General features: G+C 42.7%; 1 protein-coding gene across 1 annotated transcript in view; it reads left to right on the top strand.

Annotated features, from left to right (window-relative positions):
- Positions 1-20436, top strand: part of CCNY (cyclin Y) — a 547033-nt gene extending 526597 nt beyond the window's left edge. The window contains exons 9-10 of the mRNA XM_086941524.1: positions 505-667; positions 17885-20436. Of these exons, the coding sequence (XP_086797650.1) occupies positions 505-667; positions 17885-18001 (280 nt within the window). The 3' untranslated portion in view covers positions 18002-20436. The remainder of the gene's footprint in view (positions 1-504; positions 668-17884) is intronic.
- The last annotated feature ends 899 nt before the right edge of the window (positions 20437-21335 follow it).

Below are 21335 nucleotides of genomic sequence, written 5' to 3'. Positions count from 1 at the left end.
TTTCAAATAGCTGTTTTTAGTGTGCATAGTTTGTTTCATGTACTCATTTTTTAATAATAATACTTCATTGCTAATGCTCTGATAAATATAACAAATGTCTTTTAAATCTGGCCACATACATCTCTGCTCTGCGATCTAGACAATCTAGTCCGCCTATTTAACACCTTTCCAAGTTGTCTTGCCTGGCAAAAGACAGTCGTTCCCAAGGATGAGAGTGTTTCCTATTTTTCTTTTTGCTCACTAAGTCCAAAGTCAAATGCAAGCTATAACAGACTAACGTGCAAAAAAGATGGGTATCCATTTTGGACAATATTTTTCTGGGAGCCCTCTATGTCCTCGTGAAATCCATGTTGATGCCACCCTCTCTCTTTCCTACTGAAGGGGTGTAGAACGTTACCCTTTCTCAGGGACACAGAAAACATGCCATTATTTGTTTACCTTGTACAAAAGAACATGAGCTGTACTTTGTATATGCAAAATGTAATGCTTTTTAAATTGTTTTAGGAATGAACTCGAGCGACAGTTTCTAGAATTGCTGCAATTCAACATCAATGTGCCATCAAGTGTCTACGCCAAGTACTATTTTGATCTTCGCTCAATGGCGGAAGCCAACAACTTAAGCTTTCCTTTGGAGCCCCTTAGCAGGGATAGGGCGCATAAACTAGAGGTAAGCTTGCATCCCTGTTTCCAAGCTTAATCTATTTGGTGGCATTATTTAACCCCTTCCATGCTCATGACGCCCCCAGCCGTCGTGAGTCACGGTGGGCGTGTGCGCACAACGGCCGGGGGCCGTCCAAGCCATGCCTGCGATTGGAATGTTCAGCACCGCAGTGGAATTCGCACCGCAGCCAAGGTGTTCAGGGATGAAAAAGTATTCACTGTGGGAAGTATATGTTGTTTCTTGAAAAGCTCCTGCCGGAATTTATTTGATGTCAAATGACAATCATCAGCACATCTTACAAAATCCCTACATAATTGTTAAAGCATTCTTTTTGATGGGTGCCGTGTCACAGCTAATAAGATGTGAAAGGAAGTGCTGATTAGGCTGGAGGAGGCCATCTGCTTCCAAATCACAGATGGATAAAAAGCGAGATGCTAAAGCATTGCAACCTGCCCAAATGGGTGCGAAGGAGTAAGCAGGACTGAAACTTCCCTTAGGAGTTAGTTGTTGTTTGCCTTCTATGCTGTTGATTTGTAGTTCCATTATGTAAGCAAAAAAGGTTTGAAGACTATAACCCTGTTCCCTTTCCTACGCAGGGAGATAGGTATTTTCTAAGGCAGACATGAACTAATAAAGCCAATAGGTCTGATGGATACTTCTATATAATTCCTCTTTATTTTTTTTTGCTGCAATCCAATACGCGAATAAATATAAATTCCTTTCATACATAAGATATACTTCGCAAAACACCCATATTTCTTTAGAAAAAAGGCTAAAACAAATTCATTAGCCATATAAAATGGGGTTAAAGCCTCCCAGGCAGAGTACAAACCATTGATGTCAAGATAAATTCATATTAATCCTTCATATGTTCAATCATAGACCCCCATATCAATAACCCTAGTTTCCGTTTTCGTACCCCTTTTAAGAGCATAAAGACTATGTTTTAGGTTAAAAATAACTCAAAATCTAGTTCTCCAGATCTCAAAAGTAGGGGGTTCCTTCTGCAAACACATGGCGGCTATATAAAGACGAGCTACAGCAACTGCAATAAAAATCAAATATCAGAATGCAAAGGCGTGTCTTGCCGGGTCTGGTGTCTCAGTGGACTAATGCATCCACTACAGGACCCTGTGTTCGACCTCATTGTCACAGGTTCGAATCCCAGTGGGTCCACTTAGCCTTTCATCCCTCTAAGGTCGATGAAATGAGTACTATTCAGTTGGGTAACCATAAACATCTGTTATTCAGCACCAAGATACCTCCTAGTGAACATGCGCTTTACAAATACACGTTATGTTATGTCTTTCCCTATACCCAGCACCATAGTGGATGGTGTGATATTTATTTCTACCCCAGTTTTTTCCAAGAGAATCTTTCTATATGACCCAAAAACTGAGTTAGTTTCTTACACATATAAAAATTATGTACAATATCAGCCGAATCTGTACTGCACCGGAAACATTTTGCATCGCTAGCTCCCCCCCATTTCAGCATTCCGCCGTTCCATCCCTGCTCCCGAATTCAGTTCCTTTCTTTCTGCACCTTTGAACACAGAACCAGAGATCCGCTACATTTTTGTCAGTCTTTCGACTATTCTCAAAAAGAATCCAGGGGTAGATTTACAAGCCCCTTGTGCCACTTTTGCGCCACTTTTCCCATATTAAAAGTGACGCAAAAGTGGCGCAAGGGGCTTGTAAATCTGCCCCTCAGTGTGTAAGGCAAATGTTTGTGGTTAGAAGGGGTAGTACACATGTTATTAGTATAAACATTGTTAAAAGGAATGCCCAGGAAAAACTGGTGATTGTCTTCTCTCTAAAGGCTCTGTTCAAAGTAGTGCCTTGGATGCCCTTTAGTGTTTCTACTTTTAGCTGTTTTATCAGTGTTTACGACTTTGGGAGGCAAGTACGGTGAGCATAGGTAAAAGTTCATATGCTTAAAGGAAATATTTCAGAATAATTCTGTGTTATTACGCTAAATGTAAAATCTGCATAGACCATGACCTAATAATGCTCATGAAGTTTATCGGTAAACTTCTGCCTGACTAGCCACCAAACACCATACACGATCACCTAGAGCTTGGGATGCCTTAGCCCCTCTTCCAGTTGACAGAGGAGTGATCAGAGCAGGAGATTGGATTCCTCGCTGGCACCCTGGAGGCTAGAGGTTTGTGACAATATGGATAAGTACCAGGACGCCAGGGTCCTCGTCCTAAGTTGAAGATGGCGGTCGCTTCAGCTCCAAAGAGCTGCTAGGGTCCTGCGGGGAGAGGTGCGACCAGAGCAGGTCCTGACCACAGCGCCTGGGTGTTCAGCACTCCCTCTGACCAAGCGGGGGGCATGAGTTGAGGGAGCACAAATGCGGCCCTTGACCTACTTGAGACCTCATCCCGACACTGACTGCAGGATGAGCCAAGATCCTACTGAGGCCGGAATTGCTGCCGCATTGTCTGAGGTATTGCTCCCAATTAAGCATCCTAAACATGAAGGTCAGCCTCAGTCAGAACATCATGTTGACTTTGCCTGAGCATCTACTCATTCCAGAGGCAGATTACCGATAGCCAGGTGCTGGAGCAAAGAGCTGCTGTTCAGCCTGAGATTTTGCAGCAACGAAGGAACTCCGTCACCCATGCAAGGATAAAATTACCCCAGGTGGCCTGTGAGACAGTCTGAGGTGGAATAGGACATGCCAAGGAGACATGGAGCTTGGAGATGTCTCCGGCCTATGACCTGGTGACTTCTTACAATGAGAGGGGCATTGGGCTCCCAGCGTCAACATGTCCCCACATAGAGCAAACTACGCTGCCAAATGAGCTAGATAAGAAACTCCGGGCGACTAATACCACCCTTGAGACATTGGAGGCTAAACTTTATGCCATCACTGTTGATGTGGGTCTCTTATGAAGGGACTGATGCGAGCTCTCAGAGAGTCAAGACTATGAAAATGACATTGAAAAACTGTGCTGTGCATTGGATAAGTTACAGAATCAATTCACTGACTTCACTGAGAGTACGATTCCTGGAATACACAGCGAAGGACTCAATAGGCCATAATCGCAGAAGCAACATTAGGGTCGTGGGAATGCTAGAGGGAGCCACGGGTAGTGACATGGTGTCATTCTTAGGGGCATGGATATCAGGAACATTGGCTTGCACTGGTGTTGTGTTCTCCTCTTGTGTTTATTTGGTTAATGGAATTAGAACTGTGCCTTGGTGTTCTATGTTCTGTTCTGCTTCAGCCAGTACTGTAGCTGCTGCTGGAGAGGACGGACCTGTTTCTTGCTTATACCATTAAAGAAGCTTTTCACCCATAATTGCTTCCTGGATTTATACTACAACTGGGCACTCCAGGTTCTTCGCCCTAAACAAGGCACATGGGGTCCCGGCCAGAGGGCCACCACCCAGTGATACCCCTCCTTCCATTGTGCTGATACGGCATAAAATATACACACACAACAGATCTGGTCAACATGGGGCCTCTAGGCTATAGAGATGGAAATTACATTTTGACCACTAAGTTACACATGTACTTGCAGTAACCTTCTAAGGTATATTAATGAATGGTGGAATGACCTGCAGGCTACAGATGTGTGCCTGAAGCCACTGCAGTAACCCCTAAAGCTATTTGTTTTTGATCTCTGAGTGCATAAGTCCAGACCACAAATCTGGAACAGTAAATCTCACTGACTATTGGAAAGATACCAGACCAGAAAAACAGATGACTGAGATTTGAGAAGCAGCAGTTAAATATGTGTTAGCACTGGTCTGTATACTGAAACGTAAGTTGCCACAGTATGTGTATTCCTGTATGTGTTTGATCTTACTATGAAGGAATATGTGGATGTATTACTGCAATTATGTCGACCATTTGTGCTTACTGTGTCCTGAATGTGCCCATATTTGTGATGGTCTGTATATGCCGGTCAGTAGTGTTGTCTGGGTGCACAGGCATACCGGTAGGTATTTTGTATGTGTGCGCCTATAGGCATGTTGCCTGTCGTACTATATGTATCAGTGCGTGTCCATCTCAGTTGCTGTGATATTCAGCTCAGCTTTCTTTTCTCAGTTGTGGTTTTGAGGTTGGTATTTCTCCAGACTACCCTCTGCTGTGTGGAGTTGGTTGAAGCAGACAGTGTGTTCTTGTGAGATGGTAGAATTGTGAGGGGGGAGATGGAATGCACATGCGAGGGGGAGCGGGGAGTGCTTGAGGCAGAGGAAATTCGGACCTGTGATTGGAGGCTTAAGGGCCTGTGTACAGGATTATGCAAAAAGAGCACCCCCCTTGGGCAGTGGGATGGAAGTGCTGAAATGCACAGGAAAGGCCCTGTGGGTAGGAAAGGGGAAGGCCCTGTGGATAGGAAAGGGGAAGGCCCTGTGGATAGGAAAGCGAAGACCTGCGGGTGAAAGGGTGGTAATATTCAGGAATTTCAGATACGCCTGTTTCATAAAAGACATTCCCTCAATGTTTAGGATTTATGTAGCAAGTCTAGCACAGGGAATGGACTCTTGGTTTCTTTGTCTCTAGTACCAGTCTGAGGAGAATATTCAAGTCATCTTTCCTAAACAGGTTCCTGACACATGATCAGCTGCATGCAGGTAGTGGTCCCACAATGAATTCTGCAAAGAGAGTGATGGGTGCCTTTTCCAGAAACCCTCCTGAGAAATTTTAAAGATGCATAAATTGTGTTTCACGTTCAGCTACATTATAAATAAAAGCCAGAACTCACGTCCACCTTATTGAACTCTTACAGACATCTTGTTCGGGACAGCCCTGCATGGACCCTGCTGCTGCAGTTCTTCCTGAAGGTGGACCTGACTACCTCCCATTTTCTAGTGGATGAGAGCTAGTCTGAAGGCCCTGCTGAAACTTGACTCTTCTGCTCTGCTGCTTATCCTTCCTGTGTGGTGCTGCAGCTAGCGTAGGGAGTCCAGATATGTGCCCAGAGCACCCAGTGCCCTCCCTACCCATAACCAAAGACAGCAGACGGACTGCATTAAGAAACACAAGTTCAGGAGAGCTCACTCTGTCTGGAAAACTCTCTCCATCCCTGCACCAAATCGTATTGCTTTCTCATCACCATCTAACCCTTCTTTATAGCAGAACTAAAGTAGATGCAATTGCTAGCCAGATTGAGAAAGGCCTCATTGCTCCGGTGCGAGTGTCCTTTTTAGGTTTCGTCTGGACAGTGCATGTGCTGTGCATGAGAATTCTATTGTTTTTAATATAAGCTTAATAGGGCCTCCTCTCTTTCCTGGCTTCTCATTGGTTACCGTTCCTCCATTTTTATTGGCTTTAGCATATTTTCCTGCATTTACCAAGGCTTGTTCCTCGTCTGCTTCTCTTATCAATTTCTCAGCACCAAAATACTGTTAACATCCGCTTTGGTGGAACTATATTTTCATAAAGGTTTGCTTTTACTATTGCAGCATATATATAAATAGCAAGTTCGAGGCATATGGGCTGCAGATGGTACATTATGAATAGATCGCCATCTGGTGTTGGGCTCGGATGATTGCACTTTGTTTTTCTCTTGGAGAGTCTTCTGTATCTTGGTGACTCCTCCTTTGGTTGGTAGTGCGCATGGGCATCGGCTCCATCCTTAAATTGTTTTTTTCCGCCATCGGGTTCGGATGAGGATTGAGACGCTCCAGATCGACTTCAAAAAGAAGTGACTTATCGGCGCGTATTCCCTTTCGACAGTATTGTTATCGAACGCGATTTCATTTCCATTCCGACGCGTTTCGACTCCAACATCGAAGAAAAACTTTGATCTACGTCGACGAACAGGAGGCCTTTCTCGACGTAGTCAAGCCCGGAGTCCATGGAAAGGACTCCATTCAAGAAATGTCCAACGTGTGGTGCTAAGTTCCCACACAAGGACCTACACGAGGTGTGCAACCTCTGCCTATCGCCTGAACACGAATCCAGGGACTGCGAAGCCTGCGCAGCATTCTCCTCCAAGTCGACGATTAGAAATCGTCGAGGTCGAAGACACAAGGTTTCCAGAATGCAGTCGGAGGCGATCCCGGAGCTGTTCGAAGACCAGCACCTCGATGAAGAAGAGGATCATGAAGATCAGTCGGGGTCAGAAGGGGACGAGTCAGATGTCGAAGAACTCGACGTGCAACAAACCGTGAGTGACGACGTCCCCTTACCAAAAAACCGACCCTGTGTGGTAACGACCCCGCCTTCGAGCCCGGTCAAACCGCAGAAAAAGTTTCTGACGCCCCGCCTTCGGGCCCGGCAACGAAACCGAAACTGAAACCGAAACACTCGGTCTCCCACCATGTCGGATCCGAGAAACGGTCGACATCGACTTCGACACCGAAGCTTCATGCAAGGGAAAGCTCGGCATAGAAACATTCCATGTCGAAACAGAAACATGATTCGACGTGGAAGACTCACTCGACACCGAAGAAGTCGGAATCGAGTAAACACTCGGTGCCAAAAACACCGAACATTGACGATCGAAAACAAAAGCACCTTTCGGAACCAAGGGCTTCGGTACCGATACACGAGCAGCAGACAGATCCCAAACAAAAGATTTTGTTTATCGATCTGCAAACTGGCAAAGTAGTGACGAAGAAGAGGAAGAATGAACAGATAGAAGACAAATCTCTTCCTTCAAAAAAGAGAACACTGGGGACAAATACAACTCCTCCTACTTCTCCTCGACCTAAAGTCACACCCTCTTCTCCTATTCCTCACACTATGCCAAATATTCCTGCACCTTCTACACCAAGACCATCTACACCTCAGTCTGATGTAGACAGTGATCCAGGGGAGGGAGGACCTCAAGGGGATGATGAAACTATCCCAGATGAGGATGACCCATGGGAAAATTATAACGTAAGGTCAGATGATGACAACGACCCAGAGTTATATCCCTCAAAGCCTTCACCACTTGATGATAACACAGGGTTTGTACAGCTCATTAATAGGGCAGCAAAATATCATAAGGTAGATATACATACAGAACCTCTAATAGAGGACTTCCTATTAGAGACGCTACCTAATGCACAAAGAACATCAGGTACTCTACCTATGCTGAAGGGTCTTCTCAGTCACACAGAAGAAATATTCAAAGACCCAGTGAGGGCTAGGGTGTTAAACCCAAGAATTGATAAAAAATATAAGGCGGCTCCAAAGGATCCAATATTTATCAAAGGGCAGGTACCTCTGGACTCGCTTGTAGTTTCAAACGCTCGTAAAAGAGCGAACTCATTATCTACAGGAGAGGCTCCTCCACCTGATAAAGAGTCAAAATTAATAGATGCATCAGGCAAAAGAGTAGCATCACAAGCGGCAAATAGCTGGCGTATAGCCAATACACAGGCACTACTTGCACGTTATGACAGGGCACATTATCATGAACTAGAAAAACTCATCACACATCTCCCCAAAGAACATCAGAAAAAGGCAGATCTGTTAATACAGGAAGGAAAGATAATAACTAATACTTCCATTAAGTGCGCCCTAGACGCAGCAGACACTGCAGCAAGATCCATCAACACCAGTGTCATGTTAAGGAGACCTGCATGGCTTAGAATCTCAGGATTCAAACAGGAAGTACAAACGTCCTATTGAACCAACCCTTTGATCAAAAAACACTTTTTGGCTCAAGCACAGATGAGACCTTAGAAAAAATGAAAAAAGATACAGAAACGGCTAAGTCAATCGGAGCATTTCAACAGCCAACACAAAGAGGTTCCTTTCGTAGATCCATCTATAGAGGAGGCTAAAAAAATACAGGAACAAATCAGCAATCCACCTCTTTCACACCTACATCACCCAAAGGTAATTCAAGAGGTAGTTACAAGGGTTACAACAACAAAGGTAGAGGCCGCGGAAATAATAACAACTGCAACGCCTCAACCCCAAAACAGTGACTTGATAGAACTTCCCCCAGACCACATAACACCGGTCGGGGGACGTCTATCACAGTTCCTACCTGTCTGGGAAAACATCACGTCAGACAAGTGGGTGAGACAGATTATCCAACATGGTTATTGCCTAGAACTCACAGCTACCCCACCAAACATCCCCCCCCCAAACAGCGTCCAATGAGTCAAGATCATCTGACATTGTTAAAGGAAGAAGTACTAGCACTGCTACAAAAGCATGCAATAGAGAAGGTTCCAAAACATCAACAAGGGACAGGAGTATACTCTCTATACCTCCTAATCCCCAAAAAAGATGGGTCCCTAAGACCAATCTTAGACCTAAGACCTCTCAATGCATACATAAATTCGGAACATTTCCACATGGTCACGCTCCAACAGGTACTCCCTTTACTGAAGAAAGAGGACTTTCTTTCTACACTGGATCTAAAAGACGCTTACTTTCATATCCCAATTCACAAAGCCCACAGGAAATACCTAAGGTTTGTAGTGGAAGGACAACATTATCAATTCAAAGTCCTTCCTTTCGAGGTCACAACGGCACCAAGAGTGTTCACAAAATGCCTAGCTGTGGTGGCAGCACACCTGAGAAGACAACAAATACATGTCTTCCCATACTTGGACGATTGGTTAATAAAGGCCAAGTCACAAGAAGAATGTCTTCACAACACACAGAAGACAATTCAATTGCTGCACCACCTAGGGTTTACGGTGAACTACAAAAAATCACACCTGCAACCAAACAAGATTCAGCAATACCTGGGGGCTACTATAGACACAGAAAGAGCAATAGCATACCCCAATCCGATCAGGATACAAACAATGGTAGGGTTAATACAAAGATTTCAACCACAACACTTACTACCAGCACGAGTGTTTATGCAACTGTTAGGCATGATGTCCTCCTGCATACTGCTAATACCACATGCCAGACTACAAATGCGTCCACTACAGGAGTGTCTAGCGACACAGTGGAATCGGGCTCAAGGTCAGATTACAGATCTGGTGTTGGTAGACGACCGTACGCATCGCTCTCTGAAGTGGTGGAACACAACAAACATTTCCAAAGGACGGTCGTTCCTAGAACCGATTCCACAAGTGATAATAACAGCGGACGCCTCGCTCTCCGGATGGGGAGCGCATATGGACAAACACACAGTGCAGGAGAAGTGGAGTGTGCAGCAAAAGAAACTGCACATCAACTACTTGGAACTATTAGTGATATTTCTAGCACTAAAAGCTTTCCAAATGCAACTAACAAACAAGGCAGTCCTGATCAGAACAGACAACATGACTGCAATGTATTATATTCAAAAACAGGGGGGACACACTCTCTCCAACTATCCAAACTAGCACAGGACATTTGGATATGGGCCATTTCTCAAAAGATCTATCTGTTAGCAGAACACCTACCAGGAGTTCAAAATCAGATAGCAGACATCCTAAGCAGACAGTCAGAACAAGTACACGAATGGGAGCTGCACGACCAAATACTGCAGTCATTCTTCCAAAGATGGGGGCAACCAGAGATAGATCTGTTTGCCAATCATTAGAACGCAAAATGCCAAAACTTCGCATCCAGATACCCACACCAACGGTCCCAGGGCAATGCACTATGGATAAATTGGTCCAACAGATTTGCTTACGCTTTCCCCCCTCTCCCACTAATTCCGTTAGTGGTTCGGAAACTGCAGCAGCACTCAATGACAATGATACTAGTGGCACCCACGTGGGCAAGACAGCTGTGGTTCACCACGCTACTACAACTCTCACAGGTGCCACATCAAAAGCCAAGATTATTACCCATGCACCTTACACAGAACCATGGAGAAATAATGCACCCAGATCCCAAACAATTGAACCTAGCGATCTGGCTCCCGAGGTCATAGAGTTTGGATATTTAGATTTACCACCAGAATGTATGGAAATCATTAAACAAGCAAGACGTCCTACCACCAGAGCATGCTATGCAGCAAAGTGGAAGAGGTTTGCGATACACTGTAACAGTAAGCACATCAACCCTCTGGACGCATCCACTAAACAGATCATTTGCTATTTACTACACTTGCAGCAATGTAACTTAGCATACACCTCTATCAGAGTTCATCTCGCAGCTATAGCGGCGTACCTACAAAACAGGCAACATCTTTCCCTGTTTAAAGTACCAGCAATTAAAGCTTTCATGGAGGGACTCAAAAGAGTCATTCCACCAAGACGACCACCTTCCCCAGTCTGGAATCTCAACATAGTACTTACCAGACTAATGGGGCCACCATTTGAACCTATGCATAGGTGTGAAATACAATTCCTCACATGGAAGGTGGCCTTCCTCATAGCTATCACGTCACTTAGAAGAGTAAGTGAGTTGCAGGCTTTTACGATTCAAGAACCATTCATGCAGTTACACCAAAATAAAGTAGTTCTTAGAACAAACCCAAAATTCCTACCAAAGGTAATTTCTGCATTCCACATCAATCAGTCAGTGGAATTACCGGTTTTCTTTCCAAAACCACAAACGGTAGCGGAAAGGGCCCTACATACATTGGATGTCAGAAGGGCAATATTGTACTATATACAAAGAACACAAACTTTCAGAAAGACAAAACAGCTATTTGTTGCGTTTTCTCCTACACATAAGGGCAATCCCATCTCTAAAGCGGGCATTGCCAGATGGATTGTAAAATGTATTCAAATATGCTACTTAAAAGCAAAGAGAACATTAACTGTTCCTCCTAGAGCTCACTCTACACGTAAACTAGGAGCATCTATGGCATTTTTGGGAAACATTCCGCTAGATGACATATGCAAAGCAGCTACCTGGGTTACACCGCACACCTTCACAAAGCACTATTGTGTAGATGTGCACACAACACAACAAGCTAGAGTGGGACAAGCTGTATTAAAGACTTTATTTCAGACAGTTGCAACAGACACGGGCGACCACCGCTAGGGAGAGAACTGCTGTATAGTCTATTCATAATGTACCATCTGCAGCCCATATGCCTCGAACGGAATATGCTACTTACCAGTATGCATCTGTTCTTGGCATAGAGGGCTGCAGAGTGGTACATGCCCTCCCAGCCTCCCCGGAAACCTGTGTCTGTTCCAACATTATCTTATTTAGATACACTTACATGGGCATTCCTATCTGTATTCTATCATACTACTCCATCTAACCTTACTATGGCAAAACAATCTAAGGATGGAGCCGATGCCCATGCGCACTACCAACTAAAGGAGGAGTCACCAAGATACAAAACACTCTCCAAGAGAAAAATAAAGTGCAATCATCCGAGCCCAACACCAGATGGCGATCTATTCATAATTAGGGCTCCCGGTTTTCCATTTAAACGGATTTTTACATATAAATACAGACGGAAAACAAGTTTTCCTTTGTCTGTATTTATATGTAAAAACGGGTAAATACTAGCACATATTGCAGCGCTGCCGTGCTCCAGCAGAGTTGCAAAACAGGATGGTATGGCGATTGCTCACAGAGTAATTCTTCGAGCGCGATGCAGGGGCTCTAGAAGGGGTGAAAAACAACAAAGCCTCGTTAGCGGGTGAATGGTCTTTTAAAGACCTGTTAAATGCTCGGGTGCAGACCTGTGAAGTGCTCGGGTTCGGCTGGCAGCACAAAAACTGTCAGTGTGTGTGCCCAGAGAGGCTGTCCCGGCCCGGACTCACACACACAACGTGGGGGTGGGGGGAGAGAGGGAGGGGTCTGAAATATATGATAAAATACATCCATGGATTGAGGAAATGCTTACAGGAGTTTCCGTCTAACTTTAAGGTCACATGCTTGAATCCTTGTAGGGCCAACTCAGCCTTCCTTCCTTACTTTCGATGTTGATAAAATTATGTAATTGAAACAGACATGGCTTAGAGTGCCAAAACACCGTCCGTTCCGTTGGTATGTTCCATTCATTGTATTAAATCAAATGCAGGCAACTTTCTACGGTGCTCCACGCGTGCCTCTCTTATCTGGAGCAGCAGGGAATTATAGATGCCTAACCGACTAACACTGAGCCCAGGAGGAAGGTGAGCCAGCTCGTCCTTTAAGTACAAAAATGCCAGCCTTGATGAAAGTCATACCAGAGCTTCTGAAAACTTTGTAACTTGATAACAGTCTTCAGAAGGGTAGCGGACTCTGCCAGCCCACCTCACTTGCCAGTATTCTGCTATTAACACATCTTTATCTGTCCAAGGGATATCTGCACTTCCTGGGAGCACCCCCGGGTCCCCGCCTGCTTAAAGTGAGCAGATTCAACAATGGAGTGCAGAGGAGGGCTAGGCTTGTGGGGATAAGAGAGCGCCACAGACTAAACCACCATCAAAACCATCTTAGGCGTATCGCCTGACTCACAGCCACATCCAGCATATTTATAAGACATGTAATAACCGTAAAAAAAAAAACATACAGACTAAAACTTTCTAAAACAGACAAAAACCAGAAGACAGTCTGCAATAAAATCCTCGAAAGCAGAGAAGGTCTAAAATCGAATGGTAGCAGAAAATGGTAGAAATTCGTGCCATGTAGATAAAACATAACAAAGAAGTTATATTTGGTACATTCTGCGAATGGTAAAGTTTTCAGATTAATGTATTGACCAATAACAAACGAGTATGTGTGCATTGTCAATTTAAATAAATGTGGAAAAATACTAGCTGCAGCGATGTCTTTTACTTATGGGAAAAATAAATATGGATAAATACAGATAAAATGTACAAAAAATAAATATGGATAAATACAGACGGAAATGGCAAAAAAATAAATACCATAAAACCGGGAGCCCTATTCATAATGTACCACTCTGCAGCCCTCTACGCCAAGAACAGATGCATACTGGTAAGTAGCATATTCCTTTATCACATAGAGAGATTAAGTAATTTGCAAAGAATCACAGGATGTTGCGTAGTGCCAACGAGACTCGAACCGGGATCCCCAGCTCTCGAGTCAGCAGCTTTTGCTGCTGTGCCATATCCTCTCCACTCCTGTGTTATTAGGTCGAGCCTGTAACATCGCGCATGCGCTGTTCTGTCGAGGACTCATGTAGGGGCTTTCAGAAATCGCTTCATATGCTCGCACATGCTGCGTGTGTAGTTTTACTTTTACCCCAGGCTATTGGCCTTTGTGTGCGTCTTTTTAACAAAGACAGCACACAATTGGCCATAGGCGGGTGCATTGCTCTGCCCATGGCATATTGGTTGTGGTTACCTGCACAGGCAACATCTGTTTTCAATTATTGTGCCCAGACACAGGCGCAATAATTGAAAACAGATCGCTCGCTGTGGCGCTCACGCGCACACACCTCGCGGGCTTGTTTCCCTGAAATGGTTCACCCGCTGGGTCTGCACTGGACGGTGCGTTAATTGCCTACACAGCCACTAAGGGGAGCGCGGTTAATAATTCACTATGTTTCCCCAAGGGAGAGACAAAGTTTCTCCTGCTTTTATGAATGGGAGCAGTTGCTGGTAGGCACCAACTCTTGCTCTGGAAGCCCACACTGTGCCCCTGGTTAATGTAACCCGTTTAATTCTCTGCCACCAAGTGTGTTGCTTGCCTGCAACAAGGGAATACTCTGGGTACCCTAACTCAACAGAAACTGAAGGCTTTTGGGGTTCTAAACCAACACATGCGTGGTAAAAGACAGAAACTGCACCCTTCCGGCTAGGAAAATGAGAATAATGTTCTGGTGTAAGCTGTTCGCAGGCCAGAACAATGGCTTCAGTCTGCGCGGTGAAATAGCGTCAATCAAAAACATCAAATCCTTCAAATAGTTTCCGCTCATGAATGATTTGGAGCGTGAGTAAGAAGAGGGCATCAAGTGGCTTTGACATGGTTTACCCACTGGATCGAGAGATCCAGAGTGAATCAATTACAATCTCTGTTCTAACAACTTCTGGAATCTGTCCTCTTTTGATAATCCTTTCCTGGCATGTTGGCCCCCGTAGCGTCCTCAATGAAACCAACCCACGATGTGCCTACACCTTTTGTTATAGGTTATATGGGGAGTGCTTACATAACAGACGTGTGACCTCATCAGAGGACACCATTGCTCCTCAGAGGAGGGATGGCAGGGGCGACCTTTCCATGCTACGATTATCTACACTACATCATGCACCCAGCCCTACCAGCCTTTCAGACGCCCAATCCCTGCCAGAGGTGAAAGCCATGCAGGCGTTTCAGAGGCACAACTCTACAAACCTTTCGGAGAACACCATCCTGCCACTGTCTAACAAACGTGATCCTTCAGACCCTTCAGAGACTCTTCTTATATGAGGTTGGCACATCCCCAGCTCCATGAGTATGCCAGAGGCCCAACCCCATTGGCATTTCGGGGCTTCGCTAGACGCTTTCCAAGCCCTATATGTATTTCAGCCCAAACAGCCTTTTGGAGATTCGCCTGATACGAGGTAGACGTTTCCAGGCCTGACTCCCGCCGCGCAGCGACCTCCTTGTGAATGCTGGGACTATAGAATTCCATTGGCTCCTCTTATAAGACTGGGCGGCCTAGTCCTACAGTTTCTTATTTGAACTATGTCAAACTGGCCCTAAAGTCACTTCAAGGCTTCCAGTGACGGTAGAAAACACGTTCAAAATCCACGTCACTGTGCATAAACCCGATGGAGGTAAAGGGCCAAAGTATCTACGGAAGCAGACACCACACTGCATGCCCACTAGGACGTTCTGATCCAGGCCTGTATGCCTGATCAATTTACAGTCAAACGCCTGATACACAGAGGTAAGTCCCACACCGAGGAATTAATCAAAGAGATATCACACAGGCCAGATGAAAACACCATCTGAAACCAACGGATACAATAAAACACCAATAAACAATTCTAACAGACAACTCAATTTTTGCTTGTAAAGGTGCATTAGAGGCCCAAATACAAACAAGTCAACAAATGGAAACCATTTGTAAACTGCCAACTGGAACTGAAGCAGGGCTGCCCGCTTATAAAAATGCATCTGCTGTCTCATACAGTGGAGATTTGGAACTGCTCTCTTCCAAGTAGTTATTAGTGACATAGTCCACAGTTCTTGCCTAACCCAGGGTACGTATTTTAATACTACCTAAACAACAGCCACACATAGATTTAAGGGGAACAAATGTGTTTATCAATGGGGTACAGTACATTTGACGCCCACTGTCTCTGCTCCATACGCTGCATTCTTTAGGTTAATGACACGGAGTTAGGGTGAAATCATTCTTAAAACCTAGAAGCAGTCTTGTCACGCACTTCAGTGCCTGAGGGTTAAGCTGAGAGCACTCAGCTGAAGCCTGCGGCCTAACGTGTTATTTATCCTAGAACTTGCCATACATAACCTCAGGAAGTCAGTGGTTCCAAACTCACACTTTGAAAATGTTTTATCCCCTGTACAAAGTTACATTTGTGCAATATTCCCCGCCCCAAGGTCTCCACCCCAAAAGCTGTGCGCTTTCACTGGCATTGCGGGCAAACTTTTCGGCAATGCAGGCAAACCTGAACTCTGACCCTGCCTATCAACAGCTCCTTTTCTCTCTGAACAGCGCAGGCAGCAAACACTGACCGTCCCGCCTGGAAGTCGCCCTCCACCACAGCGTTAGGCGCAGCCTGGATTTCAGGCCCAGCCCAAACTACAACCTGCAGCTCTGTGGCCTGGCTGACGGGCAGAGCACACTGCGTGGAAAACTCGCAGGGGGCGTTTATTGCAAGGCCCTCTACTAACACTAACAAGCATTTGCAATTCAATAGGTCTTGCATTTGTGAGAGTTTGAGCTATTGGCATTGTAAATGACAATGCCTTTTATTTATGCTTTTGAAACCCTGCAAACTGTGCGTAAACCAGTACTTTGTACTTCTAAGAAGCAAGGCTGGCAGTCTGTTTTACTGCCATCCTTGCTTTTTGTAAGCAAGGACTATACCTACAAAGTGTGTGTTTATGCACCGGTTGCAGGTTTTTAAAACAAATGAATAAGTCATGTACAATGCCAATAGCTCCAACTCTCAAACCTATTGCAATGCAAATGCTTGTCTGTCAGAGAGCTCTTCCTTCTCTCAGATGATGATTGATGAAAACAGCTCCTTATTCATTACATAAGTGAAACCAATGCCTTACCCAGGCTTGTTTTAGGTGGGCTCTATACCATCCCCGTGAGTTATACTCTGGTCTGCTCCATTCATCATCAGGCTCGGCTACCCCGAGTGAGGAGACCCTGACCTGGAGCCAGTAGCACCCACAGGCATTGAGATATTCTTATTTAAGGGACCATGACCTCTAATCCTACACTTGGAGATGGATTTATGTTCTCAGACTCTATTATTCACTTTCCGAAACTCAGACTCTTAACAGTTCACTTGTACAGTTACTGTTGAATTGTATTTCGATGTATAGTGCATTTCTATTTGTTTTAGCCCTTATTTAGAGTTTGTGGTCTGTAGTATGTATCGTGAGCAGTAAGTTTAAGCAGAGTTCATGTTTGTGATCATCGAATAATCACAAACTGGTTTATCATTGCACTGGGTTATTATTGTGGTTTGCATGCATTTAACATTTTGATCTTTAATTCAACTATAGATATAAGGATTTTAGATGTGATGAAACTGGGTGTTTACTAAACCTCACAACATTGGCATCCACATCCTTATTGCAACCATGATGATTGTTTTACACTGTACCTAGACTCACCGCTGTGGCACCTCCTTTGAGATAGGCCTTGACTGCTTGCCCACATCTACCTGGAATATCATGGACATTTTTGAAGTCTACTTTCAAGTGCTGTGGTTAACCCGCTCACATTTCCTAGTGTTTGTCCCTGTGACTACTATTACCTGAGAAAGAGCCATGCACCTTTTCATGAAACATGCACAGTAACACCACTGACTGGTTATTGTACATTTAAAAAAATCACTCTTTCATTGTTCCTTTTTTTCCTTGGTAAAAGTAATTCCTGATCAATATTACTGAGTAATAAACTTTGATTATTGGATCAGAGTACCTGTCTCTTAATGTACTTATCCATATGCCTATATATGTATTTAAATCCGTATGGGATTTGGACACCTGGCTTCACGAGCTGACGGTAGCAGGGCTGCTAACAGGGCATTCAGAGACTGTAAATACTATTACAATGTTATTGGTGCATGCGCTGACAACAAATGACGAGCCACTCCAGAGGAGATATGATGATGATATCTCTATAAACATCCCTTTTCCTTGCAATTCGAGTGGATGATACAGTGTGGTGCATAACACTTTAACATTGTTTTGTAGATTAATTTTGTGTTTTATCTTACATGTGGAGCCTAATTTTTTGCACCCTTGTATTTTTAGGCTATTTCACGGTTGTGTGAAGACAAGTATAAGGACTTCAGGAAAGCTGCTAGAAGACGGTCTGCTAGTGCAGACAACCTGACTGTAGTTCGATGGTGTCCAGCCATCATCTCCTAACAGGAATGCCTGCTGTCCTTACTGACTCTTCCATTTACTTTTGTTTTGATATCAGGAAAGAAGATTTCCTTTGTTAGGTATTGCTCTGGAACGGTGCCTTTTCAGTGCCTCCCTATCACACACAGTAAGTGGAAAAGTTGGATCAATTTTCTCCGAACATTTAAAGCAAAGGCACCTTCGCTGTTTATTTCTTTTTTCAACAGTAGACAAAAGGAAATGGTGAACCTGATGTTGCAATAAGTAACAAAAGAAATGTTACCCGAAAAATGAGTGGAGACAGTGAAAAGATTAGGCAGTACCAGTATGATTGACAGTTGTATGTGCTCTAAATTAAACTATTGCATTGGAAACACCGGAACATGGAGCTTGTGTGGAGTGTTATTTTTGTGGTATCATACACCACCACCCATTGCCGTTTCTTCTGTAATTCTAACTATTGCTGTGCTTTCCCCAACTTACAAATGGTCTGTCTGTATTAGCACCTACTTCAAACAGATTGTTGTTTGGCTTTTTGTCACTACATTTCGTGTTCAAGCGTTTTTTTTTGTTAAAAAATCTTTTTTCTTCACTCGAATTCATAAAACATGCTTATCAATGCCTTTATATAAACCTGGCCATAGTGCTGAACCAAAAGTGTATTCAATGATCGTTCCTAAATGACTTTTAATTTATACTATTTTTGAAAGTATGGATTCCTTTCACGTTCTGTACTGTGTTATCTTAATTCTTAAGCAAGAATGTGTTGGTAATTTGAAGATTTTTAAGACGCTGAAGGCCAAATCAGGGATGACCTACAGTAATGATTGTAGCCCGGCTGAAGATATTTGACACTTGCGCTGAAGTGTTTGAAGTATGAATACTATTTGCCCATTTACTTTGTTCCTTCATATCTAAATCTAGATACATTGTTGCAAGCAATATCTTCGAAGATTTTATATGTTTACTTTTGAGTCAATGTTGAGCTGTTTGTAGAAAATCAGAAACTTAAAAAAAATGTTTTTATGTATCAACTGAGAGATTCTACTAGATGATGAAAGAAGAGCTGTAATTCATTAAGATGTCTACCACCAATTCATTGAAAAACAACAACTTGCATCTTTTATTGTAGGTGCTGCTAATAATTGAAAGTAGATTGAAGCTGTGAAAAAATACTGTTTTTGTTGAAATTTACCAAGAATCTTGATTATAAAATGTTTTTACATAATGAGCCTTACGGGGTGCCAAGAACGTTTTATAGTAAGTTAATATGTATCTCCTTAGAATGGTTTGCTTTATGTATGGGAGCCCATAGAACTTTTTCTGTGAAGGGGACTTTTGCACATTTTTGAAATTTACTTGCAAACAAAAAGTTGCAGGTTTCTTGAAGTCCAGTTCGTGGGCCTTTGAATGCACTAGCTGGAAAATATAACATTTTACTGTTTTTCGTCTGGGACCACTTTTGGTGCTTTGACAAATATAGAACACTTATATTATCCTAAATATAAAGTTTGTTGTACCTCCCTGAAGGAGCAATTGATAGCATTGCTTGAAAATCATTGTTAACAAACGGTTAGTGAAGCAAACACGTGGTTTTGCAAATTGAATCGGCATAAAACAAGGACTCTACAGTATTTGTACCTATGAATGTTAAAAGGTCAATGGAACATTAGGAATATGTTAATCATTATATCATAGTGCCAATTCTATGTAATTTCGAGATTGACATCAATGTCCTAAAAAAGAAAGAATGTTAAATTACTTTGCAAATGTTATAAAGTGTTTAGTATGCACTGCAATCTGAGAGTTAAAATCAACCTACTTTAGAGAACATTTGAAACATAAAATCCCTTATAACACCACATTGGACTGTATGTGTATCTCAGACTTTTTTTTATCAATACATTGCTGAACAATTTCTTATATTTATAGACGAAACCTGGTTTTAAGTGAGAGAAATGTAAATCCTAAACTGTGTTATATTATGCTGCATCTACTAGGATCTTCATGCAGCATATCAAATTACTTTCAGGATTGTATAGTCTATTTATTGTATGTATGTACATACATGCTAACTCTTCAACTTTGAGAGGATTCCGGAAAACTTGGCTCAGTCTCTTTAAGACTGTTAAATCTTGCTTTAGCCTTGGCACTGGACTCTACCTCTGTATATTCCTTAAAATGGATTCTGTGAATAATTTGGTTCCCTTCGGTGCACTAAGAGTACAAACAAAATCTGCTGTATATGTGGATTTGTGACTTTACATTATCATTTTGCATAACACTTAAAATGCCTTTTTATTTGTTTTTTTATTTTCATTATGCTGAAAATCGTTATCGCTTTTGTTCTGGTTTGTTCTAAGTTTGCCAAAAAGTACAGTACCTATGGATGACTCTTAGTGACTGTAATTTGTCTGCAAGGTAAATCAATACTATATAATAAACTGGATTACTATTTAGGTTTTGGCTCTCTTTGTGTTGTTTGTAACCAATTTAAATTGTAAAAGACTAGGTACGCATTGATGTTACTTTACTAATTGTCAATCATAAACAAGAATATGTATCTGAAAATCAATTAGGATAGTACACACTCTCAAACCCTGCAATGTTTTGTTTGGATCGTCAGATGATGTGTGTGATCTAAATGTTCATTAATGGAAATTTCCAAATCATTATATAATTTCTAATTTTATAACTTGATTTCCTCAAGTGAAGTTATTTTTAAAAAAAGTTCTATTAATGTTATTCTTTAATTATTCTTTTTAATTGTTTTCTTTTTTTAATATTAAAATGCCCAAGTATTTAGACAATCCACAGTTTCAAAGAATGGAATATTTATACTGTAGAGTTTTGGGAGGTTGTCAGGACAAAATGTAACATAGCATATCAATTGAGAAAATCTATGAATCTGACTTGAGTCTAGCAATGTGTGAGTACATAGAACTGCATAAAACAATCTACTTAAAAAGATAGTCATAGAATTCCAGCTAATTTCCCAAATGATTCCTTCCATCCCCATAACCTAGTTCTGATAACCTTTAACTTTTTACCCAATTTCCTCTCCCTCAAAATTATTTTCGTTCCGTTAGAAAGTTTCTTCTTGATGCTAATTGAATGTTCTTATTTGGCAAAAGAATATCGGGTAGCTTATTAAGTAGTACCAACTGAGCACTAATCTTGAAGCCGACTACCAGGTTAAATTTTTCCATAATCTCCTCTCACTCCATACCACCCTCCTACAATCGGATAACAGATGCTTGTATGTGTGTTTCGAGGTCTTATTGCATTTTTTGAGAAATTAATGCATTCTTATGCAACTCTGTTGCTGCAGCCATCTAACTCGACATGTCAGTGTTTA

This window comes from Lissotriton vulgaris, chromosome 10 (assembly GCF_964263255.1).
Source record: "Lissotriton vulgaris chromosome 10, aLisVul1.2, whole genome shotgun sequence".
Taxonomy (NCBI): domain Eukaryota; kingdom Metazoa; phylum Chordata; class Amphibia; order Caudata; family Salamandridae; genus Lissotriton; species Lissotriton vulgaris.
Note: the sequence above shows the minus strand (reverse complement) of the source record. Positions and strands in the feature narration are given on the sequence as shown.